The sequence below is a fragment of the Molothrus ater genome, chromosome 9 (assembly GCF_012460135.2).
Source record: "Molothrus ater isolate BHLD 08-10-18 breed brown headed cowbird chromosome 9, BPBGC_Mater_1.1, whole genome shotgun sequence".
Lineage (NCBI taxonomy): Eukaryota > Metazoa > Chordata > Aves > Passeriformes > Icteridae > Molothrus > Molothrus ater.
This window is the reverse complement of record NC_050486.2, coordinates 31,342,113-31,360,418: the sequence shown is the minus strand read 5'-3', so window position 1 is coordinate 31,360,418 and position 18,306 is coordinate 31,342,113. Positions and strand designations below refer to the sequence as shown.

At 37.0% G+C, this 18,306-nt stretch overlaps 1 protein-coding gene across 1 annotated transcript; it reads right to left on the bottom strand.

Annotated features, from left to right (window-relative positions):
- Window positions 1-346: 346 nt before the first annotated feature.
- On the bottom strand, window positions 347-15,501 carry ACADM (acyl-CoA dehydrogenase medium chain). Its single transcript, XM_036388012.1, has 12 exons — window positions 15,232-15,501; window positions 11,890-11,989; window positions 10,950-11,047; window positions 10,759-10,828; window positions 8,727-8,827; window positions 8,559-8,639; window positions 7,595-7,725; window positions 6,398-6,506; window positions 5,406-5,546; window positions 5,232-5,327; window positions 4,251-4,499; window positions 347-642 (listed from the first exon to the last, which is right to left on the bottom strand). The coding sequence occupies exons 1-12, from the start codon at window positions 15,253-15,255 to the stop codon at window positions 571-573; spliced, it is 1,272 nt and encodes a 423-aa protein (XP_036243905.1). The 5' UTR covers window positions 15,256-15,501; the 3' UTR covers window positions 347-570.
- Between the last annotated feature and the right edge of the window lie 2,805 nt (window positions 15,502-18,306).

Sequence of the window (18,306 nt, the reverse complement as noted above, 5' to 3'; positions counted from 1 at the left end):
CTGATTCTGTGTTTAAATATACTGGATTTTAAATAAAAAAACATATTGTAAGTCATCGTTAACGGAAAGCTACACATTCTCACTTGAAGTGATTCATCCTCATTTAATATGTACATGCTTCAGAGTGTAAAGGCCAGAATCTGACTAGTACATAAATCCCCAGCACAGACACATGCAGACAAACGCAGGCTTACCTGCTGCTCAAATGGAATGGCTGTTCAGCTGCTTGGAGCAAGAGCATAGAGAAACTGAAATACAGCTATCAATGTACTTCAGAAATAGTATTTTGGGTTAGTTGTCCAATGAAAGTGATATGACAAGCAAAATTAATACAAACAAACCACACTTCTCTTAAAAATATTTTATTGAAATGCAGCATTGACTGTCAAAAATTATACTCTGATTATCTTATTTTATACTGAAAACAAAATCAGTGCTTAATAATGAATGGAATAAAAATATCATGAAGGAATTTTATCTCTTTTTAATTCTATTAAGAAACACACTAAAATCTTCTTCCATAAGAACGCAGAACACTACAGCAGCACCAGACACGCTTTATACATTTCTTTAAGCCTTAAATTTGCCAACATGTTCACGAGCTATGATCATCCTTTGAATCTGAGCAGTTCCCTCATAAATCTGAAAAGAAGAATTGCAATAATGTTACTGGTGATTTTTAAAAAGGTTTTAACAGGTATACATCTGTAAACCTGCAGGGCACTAATCCAGTGTAGATTAGGATGTGCAGGAAGACAGAAGAAAACAGAGGAAATTCCAGTGTGCTGGAGTAATTACAGTGGGCTAAATTAAATGTAAATCATACAAGATACTGAGAAAGTCTTGTTCTCTCAGGTGCTCCTATCTAAAGCCAGTAGGGCTCTCATGAAAATAGGTGACAACATTCCTCTTATTTAAGGAAGAAAATACATTATTTAGATTTTTCAAAGTAGGATCTGAAATCATGGGTAGAAGGGAAGAGATGACTTGTCCTTAAGTGTTTTCTTTAACTAGCCTTTCAAGGTCTGTTGTCTTTGATCCATTTATTTCCATTGCTTCTTGTTAACTAGTACTCTCTCCCACAGTTTTGTTTGTGGTTTTCTTTATTCTTGCATTTTCTTCTAGAAACAGCCTGCATCATCCCTCTCTTCTGTTTGTTTGCTGGCAGCAAAGTCAAAAATAGACAAAAAAGCACCTATGAAGTTCTAATGCCAAAGGAGGACATATGCTCCACAGGCATACTGCAGTGTAATGCAAGGGCTGAGGCAACATAGTCTAGAGATTTTAATGTTCCAGCTCCCAGTTCTGCCAAAACTTGGTTTGGCAAAATGCTGGAAATCATGCAAATTCACTTCTAGGAATTATCTTTCCAGGAACCTTAAAGAGCATTTTAAAAATAAGAATCCTATCACCTGTGTTCACATTAGTGTTCTGGTTCAGTGCTCTGTTGATTCCCAAGGTGAATTCTCTGCTGCTGCTTACCCTGTGTTGATCCAGTCCACAGAGCAGACTGTGTTTTGTGAGTACTAGGTGCCTTCTGAAACCAACTGAAAGAGAAGCTCTGCTTTCTCTCTATACTAAACATTCACCAATCCCTAGAAAAGCCATAATGGTACAAGCCTACATCTGGACCCTAACAGCTGGATGCCTGTCAGGGACATACATTCCAAGGGACAAAACAGGCTTGCTATGAACTCAGCCTGCTCAAACTGCTCAGAGTGTAGCTGTCAGAGTCTCAGCAGCTGTTCCTGCAGTCTACCAAACTGCTCCTATTGCACTGAATTTGCACTTGCTGATGAACATAGCCGTGGAAATCAATCAAAGATATCACAGCTCACAATCTCATTAAGTAATTACAGGAAAGGTTTTGGTTTGTAAGCTGATGGAAATAGTTTCAAGACTCTCTGACAATTAAAGAAAGGAAGTTTTCCAAATTTAAGAGTTTCCAAACCTAAGAGTTTCTACGAAAGTAGCCAAGATTTCTAGCCGGACAAAACTAGGGCACAGTAAGGACATGTAAAAATGTTATCAGTAAACACAATAAAAGGATTGTGTGGTACCAAAGAAGATCAAACATATGAAAGATAATTTGAAAAATCAAGATTTTCTGCATGCAATGTATGGCCAAAAGTGTATACCATCTGGAATTGAGCGGTAACACAGCAAAGCACAGTGAAGTGTAAGATATAATCAAGACACATGGACAAAATCATTGCAAGAAAAAACCCTTTCCTGAATTCTTTTGGGGATGAAATGGAACTGACAGTCATCAAAAATTTAATACAAAATCTGATTAATTACAAAAACAAACCTACTTAGCCATGCATTTGGATCACTGTAATGAAAAAACTATGTAATAATGGAATTTTGTCAAATCGGTCTCAATCAATCTGAGTTTCAACCCTTGCACCATCATTCTCTAAAAAAGCATGCAATTTGACAGGAAAAAAATCCCAATCGTAAATTTCAATTAGTCATTCATTTCCTCACTCACAGAAGTGAAGTTAGTTATAGGGACCTTTAGATACCAACATAGCAGTTGTCTTTCCTTAAACTGAGAAAAAAAAATTCTTGGCTAGTGGCAATATTAGTTTGCATTTTGAAGTCAGCTGTAAGACAAATATTAACTGCCTAGAATCTTGGACTGACAGCTGTTATAGCTAACAATCATTAGAGGTCATGGTCTATGTGCATTTCTTGAAATCATCTACTTTGGTATGTTTTATCTAGACACAATTAGTGTCAGTGTTAGATGTCAATGAAGATTACTGGTTTTGCTGAATGAAATTAAAATAGTCTTGCTGAATTAAGAACTGCAGCACAGTATATGCCAATATACTAGTTACAACATGACGTGGAATAATTTCTTGACAGTAACACTGCAGTAAAAACCTAGGGATTACAGCGAACTATGGGCTAAATATGAGTACAAAAGGGTCTTGTTAAAAAAGTGGATAATCACTCTAGTTTGTGTCACACTTCTGTTGATACAACACATGCAACGTAATCATTTTACATGTCATGGTACCAGCTAGGATAGGGTTAATAGCTTTTCTAGTAGCTATGTCCAGTGCTGTGTTTTGTGAGAATAGTGTTGGTAACACGTTCATGTTTCAGTTCTTGCTCTGTAGTGCTTACTGCAAATCCAGGACTTTCAGTTTCCTGTGATCTGCCAGTGAGGAGGTGCACAAAAAGCTGGAAGGGAGCATGGCCAGGAGTGCTGACCTGGAATGGCCAAAGGGGCATTTCATGTCAAAGAGAGTCACACCCAGTACATAAACTTAGGGGGAGTTGACCAGGAGGGTGCTGATTGCTGTGGGTGGATAGGGTAGGCATTGGTCACCAGGTGGTGAACAACTTTATTGTGCATCACTTGTTCTTCCTGGGTTCTATTCCTATCTGCCTCTCTCTTTTATTATTATAAGTTACTTTATTTCAATTATTAAACTTACTATTATTAAATTTATTTCAATTATTCTCAATGCATGAGATTTACCCTTTTTTTTTTTCCAAATTCTCTCCACCATCCCTCAGGAGCAGGGAGGAAGGAGAAGGGAGTGTGCAGCTTCCTTGTGTGGCAACTGTGTTGCCAACTGGGTTTAAACTACAACACCATGATACCCAATACTGTTGATACATCAGCCCCAGCATTCTACACAGTTTATAATACCAAAGTTTCAAACGGAAAGTTTAATGGAAAAGTAAAACAAAAACCCTAACCAAACAAAAAACACCTCTTCCCTCGTAAGTCGTTGGGGTAAGAAACTGCTTTAGTGTTCAGGCTAAGAAGACAGCTGAACTATAAAAAGACATCAGTCCGGGATACAGACAGATGGTCAAAAGTTTTGCATCTCTGGAGATTTTCAAGAATGGTATGATATGTAAACCACTTCTACTTACAGAATCCCAAAGCAAGCATTGGTATTTTGGTCAAGGTTTTCTCCCTAAGAGTTCAAAGACTTCAAAATTGACAGTCCAAGAATTGCAACGAGTTACCACATTGGGGAGGAAAAAAACCCAAAACCCACACAATATAATTTATTTCTCTTAAGCAGTTTCAGTTTTCATCAAGTGCAATGACTTTAGTATGAAGTAATTTCCTGATTTGAATCATTGTTTCTTTAAATTGAAGGATTACTGCTTTAATTCTCAAATTATTTTTTTAATATGTGCACATCATGATTTGAAGTAAGTAGCCATTACTTTATTCTGTATAAAATCTATGCTTTATCACTTTCTCTTTTACTTACCTGGTAGATTTTAGCATCTCTCATTAGTTTTTCTACAGGATATTCAGTATTAAATCCATTTCCTCCAAAAATCTGTACTGCATCTGTAGCTACTTGGTTTGCAATGTCACCAGCAAATGCCTTTGCAATGGAAGCATAGTAGGTATTCCTGCGACCGGCATCAACTTCCCAGGCAGCTCTCTGGTAAGCCATCCTAGCGAGTTCAACTTTCATTGCCATTTCAGCAAGCAAGAAAGACACTGCTTGGTGCTATGATGAAATAAACTAGGTTAATATTGCCTGCTTAAAATTCTATGACATGCAGGAAAGATAAAATCTTCTTAACGCAGTGATTTTTCTCAAAAAACTCAGTAAGTTGTACAAGAGAAGTTATACAGAACATGCATCACGCTTTCGTATAGGTATGTTGAATTATACTCTTAAGTTTTCGATATCCAAATCCATTTAGTCATAGGGATTAAATACTGATGAAACAACAGTTGAAGTTGTTCTTTCCTATTTATTGGTATTTATCTTGTTGTTTATTCATATTTTTTCAGAACTGGTAAGCAGCATGATGGGCAATGTATTCTATTGGTATTCTAATGTATTCTAATACTATATATCTTGTTTCACATACCTCAGATGTTTTCTTCTTTCCTGAAAATCCCTCTTTATTAGTGCTGAAGAACTTAAGTATGCCCAGTTGGTATGTAAGTTCTGAGCTTTGGGGCAGAGTTTTCTTTCTGCTTTTCCTACTATCATTGATAAATTACCAAAAACTCTTGAAGTTACCACATAGCTAAGTTTACTTATAGTGCAACCTATATACTTGGAAACCACAAAATGGCTGAGGTATAATATAAAAACTAAGGAAATACAAATATAAATATATAAATATATAAATATATAAATATATAAATATTAAGGAATAACCTTGAAAAATCAGTAGTAGTACATCTAGTGTGAAAACTTTTATGCATTGTCTGCCCCCACACTTACTTCAACAATTGGTTTCCCAAAGGTTTTTCTCTCCAAAGCGTATCTAGTAGCTTCATCGAGGGCTCTTTTTGCTAATCCAACAGCACCAGCTGCTACCTAAATTTAATACAGGGCAGAATAAAAAATCAGAAATGCCTGCTATATTTTATAACCTATTTTTTTTCTGATACTTACGGGTGGTCTGGTCTTATCAAAAGCTCCCATTGCGATTTTAAAGCCAGCTCCTTCAGCTATCAATACATTTTCTTTTGGGACTCTCACATCTTCAAAGACAATGCCTCTGGTATCTGAGCAGCGTTGACCCATATTCATTTCCTGAAGTGGGAAATTTACAGATGTGCTACTAATTTGGATTATTCAAAGGTACATTATGTTTTCATTTTTTTGTTGACTCAAAGCATAGTTTTTCTTCCCCAAAACACCTAATCTAAAAATTACCACGTGCAAGACAAATACTAGTTTTGTATTTGCAGACCAGCATGCCCTTAACTTGTCTAAGCTGGGCAGCTTACTTTCTCCTTAATATGAAATTAGTTCTGTTCTTCTAGTTCAACTATCTTTTAGATGCAAGTGGAAAAAGGAAAGAATCTAATATGCAGGAAGTACAGGTATACTACAAGTGAATAAATAAATGAGCTTTTCAAGTTTTCAGATTTCTTGACTAATGTTCCACCATTCAGTTTTACCTACTATTAAAAATAGTAATTTTTGTAAAGAGAGAAGTAGCATCAATATCTCTAAGGCCTCTTCTTTGACCAGCACTAGCTAAAATTAAAACTCACTAGGTATGTATTTGCGGTCAAAATTGTCCAGCTTGCTTCTTATTTTTTCAAGGCATACTACTTCTCATTTATTGGCACCTGCCAATATAGTCATTCTCAAAGACTCTTTGCAGACGTTCAAAGTAGTCATCTTACTTTAGACCACTCTGAATAATTCCTTTTCTGAATTAATAGCTTTAAAATAATGTTTCATGCATAGTTCCACTATGTTTTGAAATTTAAAAGATAAGCATACATAAGCACATAAGCATACATAAGTACATAAGCATATGAGACTGTTCAGTTGTGTAACAGTCTCTTTTCTTTAGTGGTACATTTGTTTTATTGTTGGTTTAGAACTGAACAACAGTTCCTGGCTTGTCAAACAAGAAATACAGTCTTCACCTTTCTTCCAATTTGTATCCCTGGGCTATCTGCTTCCACAATGAATCCAGTAAAGGCTTTGCTTGCAGGAGCTTTTGGATCTGGATTTGTACGTGCTAGCAAAAAATACCTAGTGTAAAACAAAGTAGATGGATGCAGTTTATCTTCACAATTAACAAGATATATTTATCTAGCACTTTAAACACTTTTATGTGCATTTCTACCATATAATAAATTTTGTCTGTGAGTTAACAGCCTTTCTTTCTCGCCCATCCTGAAAATAAAATAAGAGGGAGCAAGAAAGTAGAAGTTTTAAGATTCAATATTTCATAAAGTTACTCAGATCAACATGCAAATAAATATTCCCTACCTTTTCCATGTATTGTAAGTCTTTATGATATCAACAGCTTCCCATATAGTACAAAAGAAACCTATTCATAGCATGTACATAAAAATTAATGCTTAGGACATAATTTCTGGATGTAAAAGTTATAATCTGACTTCAAAGATCTTGATTTTATTTTTCTAAGTGTAAGTTGTAAATAAGTATTTCTCTTAAAAATTAAACAGCTGTAAATAATTTCTATGGTATTCAGTAAGGTCAAAAGAAATCTGATAGATTGTCTTTGGTGGGTCTGCCTGCAACAAGAAAATAACTAGAAAATTCCATTTTTGGTATATAAAGTTTCTTCCACTTGAATTCAGGGAAATTTCTGTGTTGTGAATCAGTGTGATGTAAGACATGATTTAAGAGGTTTACATTGTAAAAGCACGCTCCAGACAACACAAGCCATATCTGCAGTCTTTGACAGATGGAAAATGTCTGCTTTTCAGAGAATAAAAAGTAACACTACAATCTAACAGCATTGCTAGCTTCACTAGCAGTCAGAGGTGTTTCTAGAATAACATTTCAAATCACATTTAATTTTGATAGCCGAAAGATTCAAGAAGCTATTATTGAGTGTGGAGTCATAATGTCATCACTCATTTTTCTTTTTAGGCTTTGCATAGCACTCAAGACTGCATTTGTATATGCTATCCTGATAGCTATCCTCACAAACTGGGCAGAGATTAAAATGTAGTCTGCTGAAACACAGAGAACATTCAGATTTGTGTCTGAAGGATAGGTTTTTAAAGGATTGGTCTTTAAAGAATTTAACTGAGGTTGGAGGGGTGGGGTAAAGACACGGCATAGAACTATGACACCAGTTAACATACCAGTTTGCTTTCCCCCCATTTGTGATCCACATCTTCTGACCATTAATAACATATTCATCTCCTTTCTTCTCAGCCTTTGTTTTTATACCAGCCACATCAGAGCCTGCTCCAGGCTCTGTTACACAGTAAGCCTAAAAAAAATTAAGATGCAAATTCTTGCGGAATAAAAGTTCTATCTTTAGTCAACTGCAAATTCATGCAGATTATGTGCATCAAACTAACTGTCGAAGGTTTAAGTGAACTGCATGGTAATATCCAAACACCAAATAAACAAAACTCCCCAATAAAACCCCAAAACAACCCTACACATGGCCCCCTCCCCCCTGCAAACAGCTGGCTGAGTAAGGGTAAATTTTCTTTATAAATCCATATTAATACATAAAATTGGCTTTTAAACAAACAGAAACATTCTGTAATCCTTAAGTTACTACTTCCAGGATTCAAAAATTCTGATGTGAAAGCTGAGGATCTTTAAAGTCTGAAAATAGGAGCACTGAGTCGTTCAATGTAGGAGATTTAGTTGTAAATTGATATACATTGCACACGAATCTTTACTTCTTTCTACATAACAAGTACTATTAATGTAATATTTGAGATCACACATCAAGTGTCATTCGCATCCAAGTTGAGGGTCTCTTTACATAAACCTTGTATTTTTCTTAAACATCTACAACCCTTCTTGAAAGGGAAAAAACCCCTATTATTTTTGGTAAGTGACTTAGGATGAGGATCATTTAATATCTTCTGTTTACTTACTGGATGTATCTCATTAGGTATTTGCTACCTTTCAGTAAATGTCACTGTTTACATATAAATCAAAGAGGGTTAAGTTGTGAGTACATATAAGTGTTCAGGGGAAAAAAAATCGCAAAAAAAGGAATTTAAAAAAAAGGAGTAATACAATTAATGTGGTTTAGAAACATTCTGCATGTATAGCATTCTGCAGTATAGCAGTCATACTTACACACATCATTGGTTCTTCTGTCATTCTTCCTAAGTATTTTTTCTGCTGATGCTCATTTCCCGCAATGATAACTGGCATTTGCTGAAAAAAAAATATTTAGACCGTTAATCTGGCTCTTTCAAGGGCAGAGATTATAGTTTAAGGGATGCAAGAAAAGACAGAACTTACCCCTAGGGAGTTTGCTTCAATGGCGGTTTGAACCCCTGTACATCCGTAAGCTAACTCTTCTGTAATAAGGCACGCTTCAAAACTGCCAAGGCCAAGGCCACCTATGGTCGAAGTATTTAAGTTACTCAAGGGGATTTAAATTATAATGTATTCATACTAATGATTTACACAACATACTTATGGAAGTGTCATATTCCATATACATTTGATTGTGTACTGTGTTTGGTTAGGCATTCTCACACAAGCCTTTTAAATAAATCTTCATCAGAAGAGTAACGGGCGATTTGAAAATTACATGTCATGTGTCCAGAGTTATCGTTTGATTAATGTGGGACAACTTGCACAAAGTGGCAAGAATGTACCACTCACATTTTTTTACTACTGTACATTCAAGAATTAAGAGTTCCTAGGAAGCAGAGAAAGGGCCCGAGCCAAAAGCTTTTGGGAACAAAAAAGTGTCCATATTAGTAGACAACCAACACAGTAATCTGTTTCTGACAGAAGCCAACACTATGGGAAACTGGCCAACACTACAAGTACAATAACAACTACCTCAAAAATATTTTCCTGAACTTTCAGGTGACTTCCTCAGTCAAAGAAATAATTCTCTTTGGTATCTTTGTTATGCCAACCCCTGACAGACATCTGTTATATGAATTTATCCAGTGTCTATTTGAATCTATGTCAAATTTTAGCACGTATATCCTACAGGGGCAATAAGTTGCAAATTAACTCCACACTGCATGCAGAACCATTTCCTTTTACTTGTTTTGAATCTAGCATCTGCTGACATAATTTGATGCCTTCTAGTTATATTGAAAGGGACAGTATACCATCAATCCCTTTTCACACTCTCCCATGACACTAACATTTTAGTAATTTCTCCTATAGAGTTTACATCTCACATAGAAGATAAAACTTCTATATTCATTGTTACCCTGTTAGAAACCTTCTCCATTTCCCTAATACTCTCTTGAGATGGAAGGATCTGACTATATAATGAATTAAAGAAGCAAGTGCAATTTGCATTCAGGAGGCAGTGTAATTATGCCTTCTTCTTTTTAATTCATTCCCTTAAGAGTCCCTCTTGACCTTAGATTTTACAGTTTTGACCACTTCTGAGCATTATGCTCATGTTCACAGGATCCAAAGATGTCTTTTCTGAGAAGCAGTATCTAGTGCACAGCATACCTTTCCTCTGTGAAGTTCAGATTGATTCTTTCCCTTCACATGTGCATTGCCTTTTCTTTTTGGAATCACATTGCCATTTTAACTCTCATTCTCTTCTGTGACCTTTTCCCGCAGCTGTCTGAACCAGATCATCTTTTCTATGCCGAATAACTAAGTATTATCAGCAAACTCTATCACCTTTGCATTTATGCCCTTCTCTGTTTATTTATAGACATCCCAAATAGCACAAGACCTAGCAAGGCTGTGCTGCTAATTTTGCCAGTATGAAACCTGATGATCTTTAAAACTTATTTTGGAAGTTCAGGCATTCTCTATCCCCTGCTCACACATTTATTAGCTACTTCAGAGAACTTCAATGATTTTATGAGGCATGAGTTCCTTTCACTAAAACCCTTCTCTAGCATATCATGTTTGTCAGTATCACTCATACAGCTTATGAGTCAGGACTCTGCTGTACTGCACTTAATCTAAACTGAAAACTGTCCTTCTGGAATAAACTCTTAAATTGCTCCAGCCTGTGACAGAGACTAGAACAAAACATGACCTTCTAATTTCTCTGCCTAATCAGCTGACATTGCACCAGGGGAACATTAAGCAGCTGCAATCACAGTAGAAAAATCTGGTCATAAATTACTAAACCATAATCTGCCTAATTTGTCTCCTGATTACACCCACACCTAGTACCACTCTTGTAAGTGTCAACTTGCCTACTGATTAAATTTAGATTATTCAAGTATGCAACCAATAATGCGACAGTACAGAATCCATAATTACACATAGGAATCTCATCTAATGTCTTTTCATTGTTTCATTTTACAGATTAAAAAGAATGTTTACTTACCACAGCTTTCTGGTATGTGTGAATTCATAAGACCAAGCTCCCAAGCTCGCTTTATAAGTGGAACAGGATACTGAAACAGACATGGTAAAATCACCTTCTGATTCATCACAACCAAAACTTTAAATTTTATGCAGGTTAAGATAAAAGTCTGTTTTCCCCCAATTTTTACCTTACACTATGGTAGAATTTACCTCTCCAGTTTTGTCATATTGTGCAGCAACAGGAATAATTTCCTCCACAGCAAATTTACGAGCAGTAGCTTGAAACTCTTTCTGTTCATCAGTAAGTTCTATTTTAAAAAAGAGAAAAAGATCATAAATCCTCTGCTGTCTTTTATTTTGCCAATTGTCAAGACTATGATAAAAAAGAAAACAAGAGCATCCTTCCAGGATAACCCAAGCTACCACTATTTGGGGCTCTCCAGGAAGCAAAAATGTTCAGGTTCCTCTTCCTCCTGGGAGAAAACTTCTATTGTTCTCTGATCAACCCTTACATGCACTTACTTATTTCTGATGAAATTATCCACAAAATATTGAAAACGAAGCAGAGAGGACTGTGTAACATAAAATGTATTACCAAAAGAAATAAGAAGAATGCTGTGCTAATTAAAAGCATAAAAATACAGAGGTTGCCCAAAGATCCTGACTCTTCAATTTCAAACATCTAGCTCTGATCCTCTAAATTTGCTTGTATATATATATATATATATATATATATATATATATATATATATATATATTATATATAATATGCCAAGAAGAAGATAAATTTCTTTTTTTACATTTCTTGATAACCAAGTTCAACTATGACTACATTTAGGTAGTGTAACATTGAAAACAGCAATATGAGGTAAGTATTCAAAGCTAAAACACTCCGCAATAAAAAAAAAACTTATCATAGACATGAGTTAAAAAAAGAAGAAAATCTTAAGAACACTACAAACATATCTGCCTTGCCTCAGTTAAGGATAAAATTACTTTGTTTTTCAAACTATTTTTTTACTAGAAATATATTTAGAACAAACACCTTCATTTTAAAATCATGGTGAACTACAATACAGGATATGATTTCTTTTTAACTCTGCAATTTTCCCATTATTGTTACATTTCTTTCAAAAACGGTACTACTTACCAAAGCTAAAGCCAGCTCCAGGTTTGCCTACATGTAAGTTTTGAGCAGGTTTACTAGAATAGGACCTCCATCCATGCCCTGTGATGGTTTGAAGCATTTGCTAGAGAGGAAAAGAACATAAGGTGTAAGATCTTTAGAGCTCAAGCCTCCTAAAGCTACTAACCTATCTGCAGCCCAGCTTTGGACTCCCTCTCTAGAAACTGTGTCACATCAAGTAAAAACAATTACTACGGTGATAAAAGAATTACTGGCTACATTGTGTTTTCCTCCTGTGGCAAGCAGCACTTACATGAACTGGCACCTCTACCAAGAATCTCAGGCTTTAACAGGACGAAGGATGTGTGAACTGCTGCATGGACTTTTAAGTATTGTGCAACTGAGTATTTAAAAAATATTAAGTATAATTAAAATTTATGTTCACAGAGACACAACAATATATATTTCTTTCATTTATACACACACTCAAACTTCATTTTCTGGCCCTCTAGTGAATATCCTCTTACTCAATGCTTACCTACATTCAGAATTAGCAAGATTTTAAAAACAACCTACCTATTAGCCAATATATCAGAATATTTTGATAATATCCTACACTAATCTCTGCTTTCTTTTAATAGCTGCTGCCACTGACACTTGGTGATTATTATTGTCCTCCAACAGGAGAGACAGCTGACTATCTGAAGTTTATTTTTCCTCCTAATACTTACCACAAATTCATTCTTTTTCATTGTAAATACTTTCTCTGCTTTTTCAAGTTTAGAGCCCCAAATATTGTTGCTACAGGTATTTTCATAATGTCTTAATACTGTGCAAAAACATGTCTGAATTTGTTTTAAGAGGATGGTTTACTCTCTTCAAGAGCTATGAATCTCTGAAATGTTTGAAAACTAGTAAAAAATATGAAATTGGATAATTTTTTGGGATGACCCAAATCAATATTGCAAAACCAGATTTGCCTGAACACTAAGGAAAGGCTTCTTCTTGATTTTCTTCTGTGAAAATGTAGACTTCTTTTTTTTTAATTGTGATCAGAGCAGTCACTTACTTCCTAGCTTAAAAAAAAATAATTTCTGATAGTAATGCAAAAAATATCACAGAAATTTTACTGGGAACTCTAGAAGACAAGGACATTGCAGAAGGTTACACAGCTGGGGAGGCAACAAGTACCTTCAGAAAAGTTATAGTAGATAAACTGTGCTCTTAATAATAATGCTATATGATAGACGGTTATAACACAGCACAAGAAGCACGATGAATACTGCCAATAATAGGTATCAACACAGTGAAAAAAGTATTTCCAGAGGATACTGAAAACATCTATAAAGTTCAAAGGGGAAGAAATGCAGAAGGAACACTTCTAGGCAGGGAAGAGGGAGAGGCTATGACATATTTGCATACTGTGCTGGTAATGTCAATTTATTAATAATTCAGGATTGCATTTTGCTGTAGGCAATATATTATTAATTTCAAGTTTTTAGAAACAATAGACATTGCAAAAGAGTATCTTGCTAAGTTTTCTGTTACTGCTACCTCTCATATTAAAAGCCAAAACAATACCACAAAAATCTAGATAGACCTTGATTCTTCAGAATTATTTATGCCTTATTTTATCTGGAAAAAAGACAAGATGAGGTTGAAAAAAAGTTAGATGATTGAAATTTTTTTTCTTCTCTTTTTTTAAGGAGCAGCTCTTGATAGACTAATGCATAGTTTTGCCACCGAAAGGTTTTGTCTACACTTGGAAAAGTGGATTCAAACTAATGCTGAAAGTGATACCCTATATGAAAGAAGCTGTAAAATTTAAACCGGTGAAATTATGTCTATTGTGGTATAGTATGCAAGGTAACACTGAAGATTACTCTGGAAAAACTCAACAATACCCCCACAAAGAAATATGGACAGATGGGACTCATACCTGGAAGCTGCATGACTGATCAGATGACAAAGGATGAGGGTTTGCTACATGTAAAAATTTGGATAACCATCTGCCTGCTTGTCAACTTTCCCATTGCTTAACTCTGAGGAACAGTTGGATTCAGTGACAAACTACTGCTAGTGATGTTCAGATACAACTCCTACTGCATTTCCTTGCACTACTGTATAAATTCTGTCACAATTACAAATACGATCATCAGTGTAGCGAGACTAACACTGGAACAATGTGCTGCCGGGAAAAGGGTATGACAAGGCTACTCACAGAAGTGATGCAATCTCTTTATTACCTTGGTGACAAAAGAACTATAGAACCTGTTTGAAAAGATGCAGGTCACAGAAAACGGTGGGACAACAATAAGCTAAGGGTCGCTAACCTTGATTCTGCCTCATGTATCTCAGGGCAGAAAGGAAAAGAATTATCAAGAGCAGTTTGTTGCAGGGGTAACATGTCAGGAGGCTGAACTTGAAATAATAATTTCCTCCTTATGGGCTTCCTTTGCCTAAAACATTACTTTTGAGCCACAATATACCAACTTCAGATGGAGACTTCTTCCCTCACTGACTTCCCTCACTCTCACAGCAACACTTACGACCTGCAGCCAAGCTGCATCAATTTAGGGCAAACTAACACTGCTACTAGGAGGCTGTGAAGGGCCTTTCAAGTAATTCAGACTCATGAATGCCTCTGGAAATGAATTCCTTCTGGGAATCCAGAAAAAGGCATGTGCAATGCTAAATGAGTTTTGAATAGTTTTAATTTTCTAGTTTGAAGCTGTAAGGTTATTGGTGGTTCAATACAGTAGGAAGTTTGTACTTTAGAAAACCAACTATTATATTTCTCACATATTTTTTAAAATTAACATACGTAGCACAGCTACGTATGCTAAAGGAAATGCATTGGATAAAATACCCTGAACTCTAATCCCGGTGTTTTGAAGCCGTCTCCACCGTTAAATGGAGAGGTGCCAAACACACTTAGCACGACGCGGCCTTTGCCACATGAGGAACCCCAGTGCAGTATCACCACTGAAGAACATCAAATGGCAATACCCATTCGAACCGTGAGGATTACGGCCATAAACTCGGGTAATACTACGAGGCAGGAAAAGCAGCACAGCGGATGGATTCCAGCCCCGCCAGCTCGCCAGCTCTCCCCACCGGGGTAGCCCCTATGCCTGCAGCTGTCCGGACAGTCAAGGCGGGTGGAACGCGGGCTGGCCCTGCCTCTTCCGCCCTTCGCCCTCTGCGATCCCGCCGCCCTTCCCCGCCGCCCGGGCTCCCGGGGCCGCTAGCACCGGCAGCGCCTCGGTTCGCTCCGGTCCGGTCTGGTCTGGTCTGGTCCATTCCGTCCCGTGCCTCTCCCTGGGTCTTGCGTCCCCCGAGCGTTCACCCGCCCTGGCCGCTCACCCGCGTCGCCCTCAGCGCAGCCATCTCGGCGGGAGAGTCCGGCAGCCGCAGCAGCTTCGGCGGGGCGGTGCTCGGGCGGCCGGGGCGGTGCCACGCGGGCCCGCCCGTTGGGCCGAGGCGCTGGGGTAGCCCTGGACTCGACCGCCCCCCCTCGGCTTGCTCTGCTCCTGCGAGGAGAGTCTCTGGAGAGTTCCTGTTCCTCCCCTCGCTCGTGGGAGGAGCGCCGTGCCCCGTGACCGGGCCGCCCCGTCCGTTGGCCCGAGCACGGCTAGTGTTCGTGCCCCGGGTTGGGCTGCTTCGCTGCCTGTTTGCTGAGTGTCCTAGGCTGGTTCCAATCACCTACATCATTCACCTGTTAGCAGAAAAGCCCGCGTAAGCAGTTTTACTGTAATTTGTGCCTCAGGGAATCATAAACTCATATTTCGGAGGTGTGCCAGGAACTAGAGAGTGACTGGGCCTGGCGCACGGGAGTTTTAACTATCAACTGTGTTGATAGTTACATAAAATGTGCTTCTAAATGCTCTTAATTCCAGTTGTATTTTAAAGGAAAAGCAACGCTTTTGGAAATTACCTGTGGTGAATAAAATATATGGTCTTGAATAGTACTGTTTCACTGTTTCACAGCAGTGTTATTTAGGGGTTTATTAAAAAAAGGATACCAAGAAAAATGGAAGCCATTGATTTCTCTGTGACTTCCTTATTTGGTGTGAAATTTCAACAAAATTAACAAAATAAAGTATTTTTCTGGAAGCTGGATTTTTAATAACATTTTATTTTGCATAATAATACAAAATAGTATGCAACATATATTTTTGTGTCATTATTGCCTTTTTATATTTGGCTCTTAGTTGCTTGTTTTGTTTCTGACAGTTGACAGTATTGATTTTGTGGTTAATACAAAAGAAACAGTTTGATAGAAAACTAGCCATATAAAAGTTATTTACAGACATATTTATCAGTTGTCTGAAAGGAGATGATTGTAATGCTTTATAGACTTCATACTGTTGTGATTTCAGGTGATTACCTAAGGGAGGCAAGTGGACAGCTTTGATTCAGTGTATAGGCTGCTGCTTTTTCACTCTAATATCAGGAGATTTTTTTTCCCCTGTACTTTAAGGGCAATGGAGTAAAAGACATAAGCATAACTTAAAACTTTGTGTTAAGTATTTTTGAAGATTCTGTATGTTCCTGTTTCAAGTACACCATACCTTTGGAATGTAAAGCTGCAGTGGGGCTTTAAAATACCAGCACTCAAAGTCTGCATTTTGTGTTCCATTTTATGTAAGGTTCTCTTCCATAGATCATGGTTCTGAATATAGTGAGGGAATTTCATTACTGAGCAGTCCATTTTCCACCTATATATTATTTAACTATTTGTGTAGTTTGTGTGTACACAATATCTTTGTATTCTTTAGTTTATTTCTCATCGCAACACTATGTTGTGGTCATATATAAGGAAATAAGCTAATCTCATTTGAAAGCTTTAAAGTTTTAATTTTTGATTTCTGGCATGGATTATACTGTGCATATACTAAGATGGCACACATCAAAATCTAAAGATGCATAGATGGGTTCAGAGTATGTATAAAAAGCTGGTGTATGTAATACATCCTGTTATATGTAACAAGCGACTTCACCTGACTGATCATGATTAAACACCTGTAAGAATGCTATGTACTAAACATAGTTGCTAGCTGCAGGAAGTCCTTCAAATCCTACAGTGATCAGAAATGCAACATTAGATGCTTTTGAGATTCAGAGATTTTTGAGATGCTTTAGGATCCATAGCCCTTCAGTAGTGAATAAGGTCTTTTTTGAGGTGAAGAGACAGCTTTGAATGGGGTTGAGGACATCCCTAAGGCAGGGAGATTGAATACATCAGTACACTGAGGGAATGTTGACATCATGAAGTAATGCAAAACACTGCTATTTGGTTTATGCAGTGAAATGTTGTATTCAAGACCTCAAGAACATTTTGGAGTGTTTTTAATTCCAGCTTGACTGAATGTTCCCTAGTAAGGGGTTGGAACACTTTGGGTGCACTCCTAGACCATGTCTTTGAGTAAATTTCATCCAAAAATCAGTCCATGTGCTTTGAGATCTCTCTGTGAATCAAGTAAGACACCATAAGTAGGGACAATTTGGAAAAATGCAGACTTTGAGTGCTGGTATTTTTGAATGTCCCTTCACTCAAAACTACACTCCTCATCTGATCTGAACTGCTCATGTAGACAGAGACTGAGAAGGCTGTTGTCTGAAACTGTCAAATTGAAGAAATTGAGTCAGGAATATACAATAACATTTGATGTTGTCCTGGTTTGCCTTACACTAGAAGCATCTTTGCATGTGAAATTTGCTACTTGCTTCTGAAGACAGATGTCTGTACTTCCTGGAAGCAAGCTTCTGTAGTAAAAAGCTGCTAACCATCTGTGATCTCCTGCAGGGTTGTAGACGTTAAAGAAAAGAAATTGTTCCAGAAAAAGGAAGGAAAGAGTGCATAGAGCCAAGACAAAGGTATTCCAGGACATTTCCACTAAATGATAAGGTTAAGGTTCTAAAATCAGCTGCTCACTATGCAGCTTTCACTGATAAAGCTATACCTTTGCTTACCTTCCTTCTCTACTTCAAATTGGTTTTTTTTTTGCTACCTCTCTTCACATCTTCTTGGGTAAACCAATGAGAATTCTTTTGGCAATATGTTGTCAACATAGTTTTCCCAAGGCCAATCCGGAGGAGAAAATTCAAAACCCAGATGGTCTATTTCTACTAAGTGCTTGGGATTAGAGGGGTATGAAGGATGGCAAGGTTATTGTCAAAGCCTGAACTAGTAGAACTTTGAGGTTCAAACTTAGTTACAAAAGGAGTGAGAATAAATAAAAATTTCCACAAGATATAGTTAGATTTTTTTGCCTGTTTCTCTGAAGCAGGAAATAGAGCATCTGCCTTTCATTTTTCAAACACTTAATATTGTGTCATATTTCTTAATTAATATTCCTCTGATAACTTTTACTGCAGTAAGAATTATATACTGCCCAGTATGTTGCTTTATTAACCTAGAATACTCTCTTATATATT

What these genes read in the sequence shown, in the direction of transcription:
- ACADM (XM_036388012.1), bottom strand. Translation starts at nt 15,255, where the DNA reads ATGGCTGCGCTGAGGGCGACGCGG. An exon ending in AATATGACAAAACTGGAGAG is followed by an intron (nt 10,829 to 10,949) that starts GTAAATTCTACC and finishes TGTCTGTTTCAG; the next exon opens with TATCCTGTTCCACTTATAAA. An exon ending in TTGGGAAACCAATTGTTGAA is followed by an intron (nt 4,500 to 5,231) that starts GTAAGTGTGGGG and finishes ATTTCATCATAG; the next exon opens with CACCAAGCAGTGTCTTTCTT.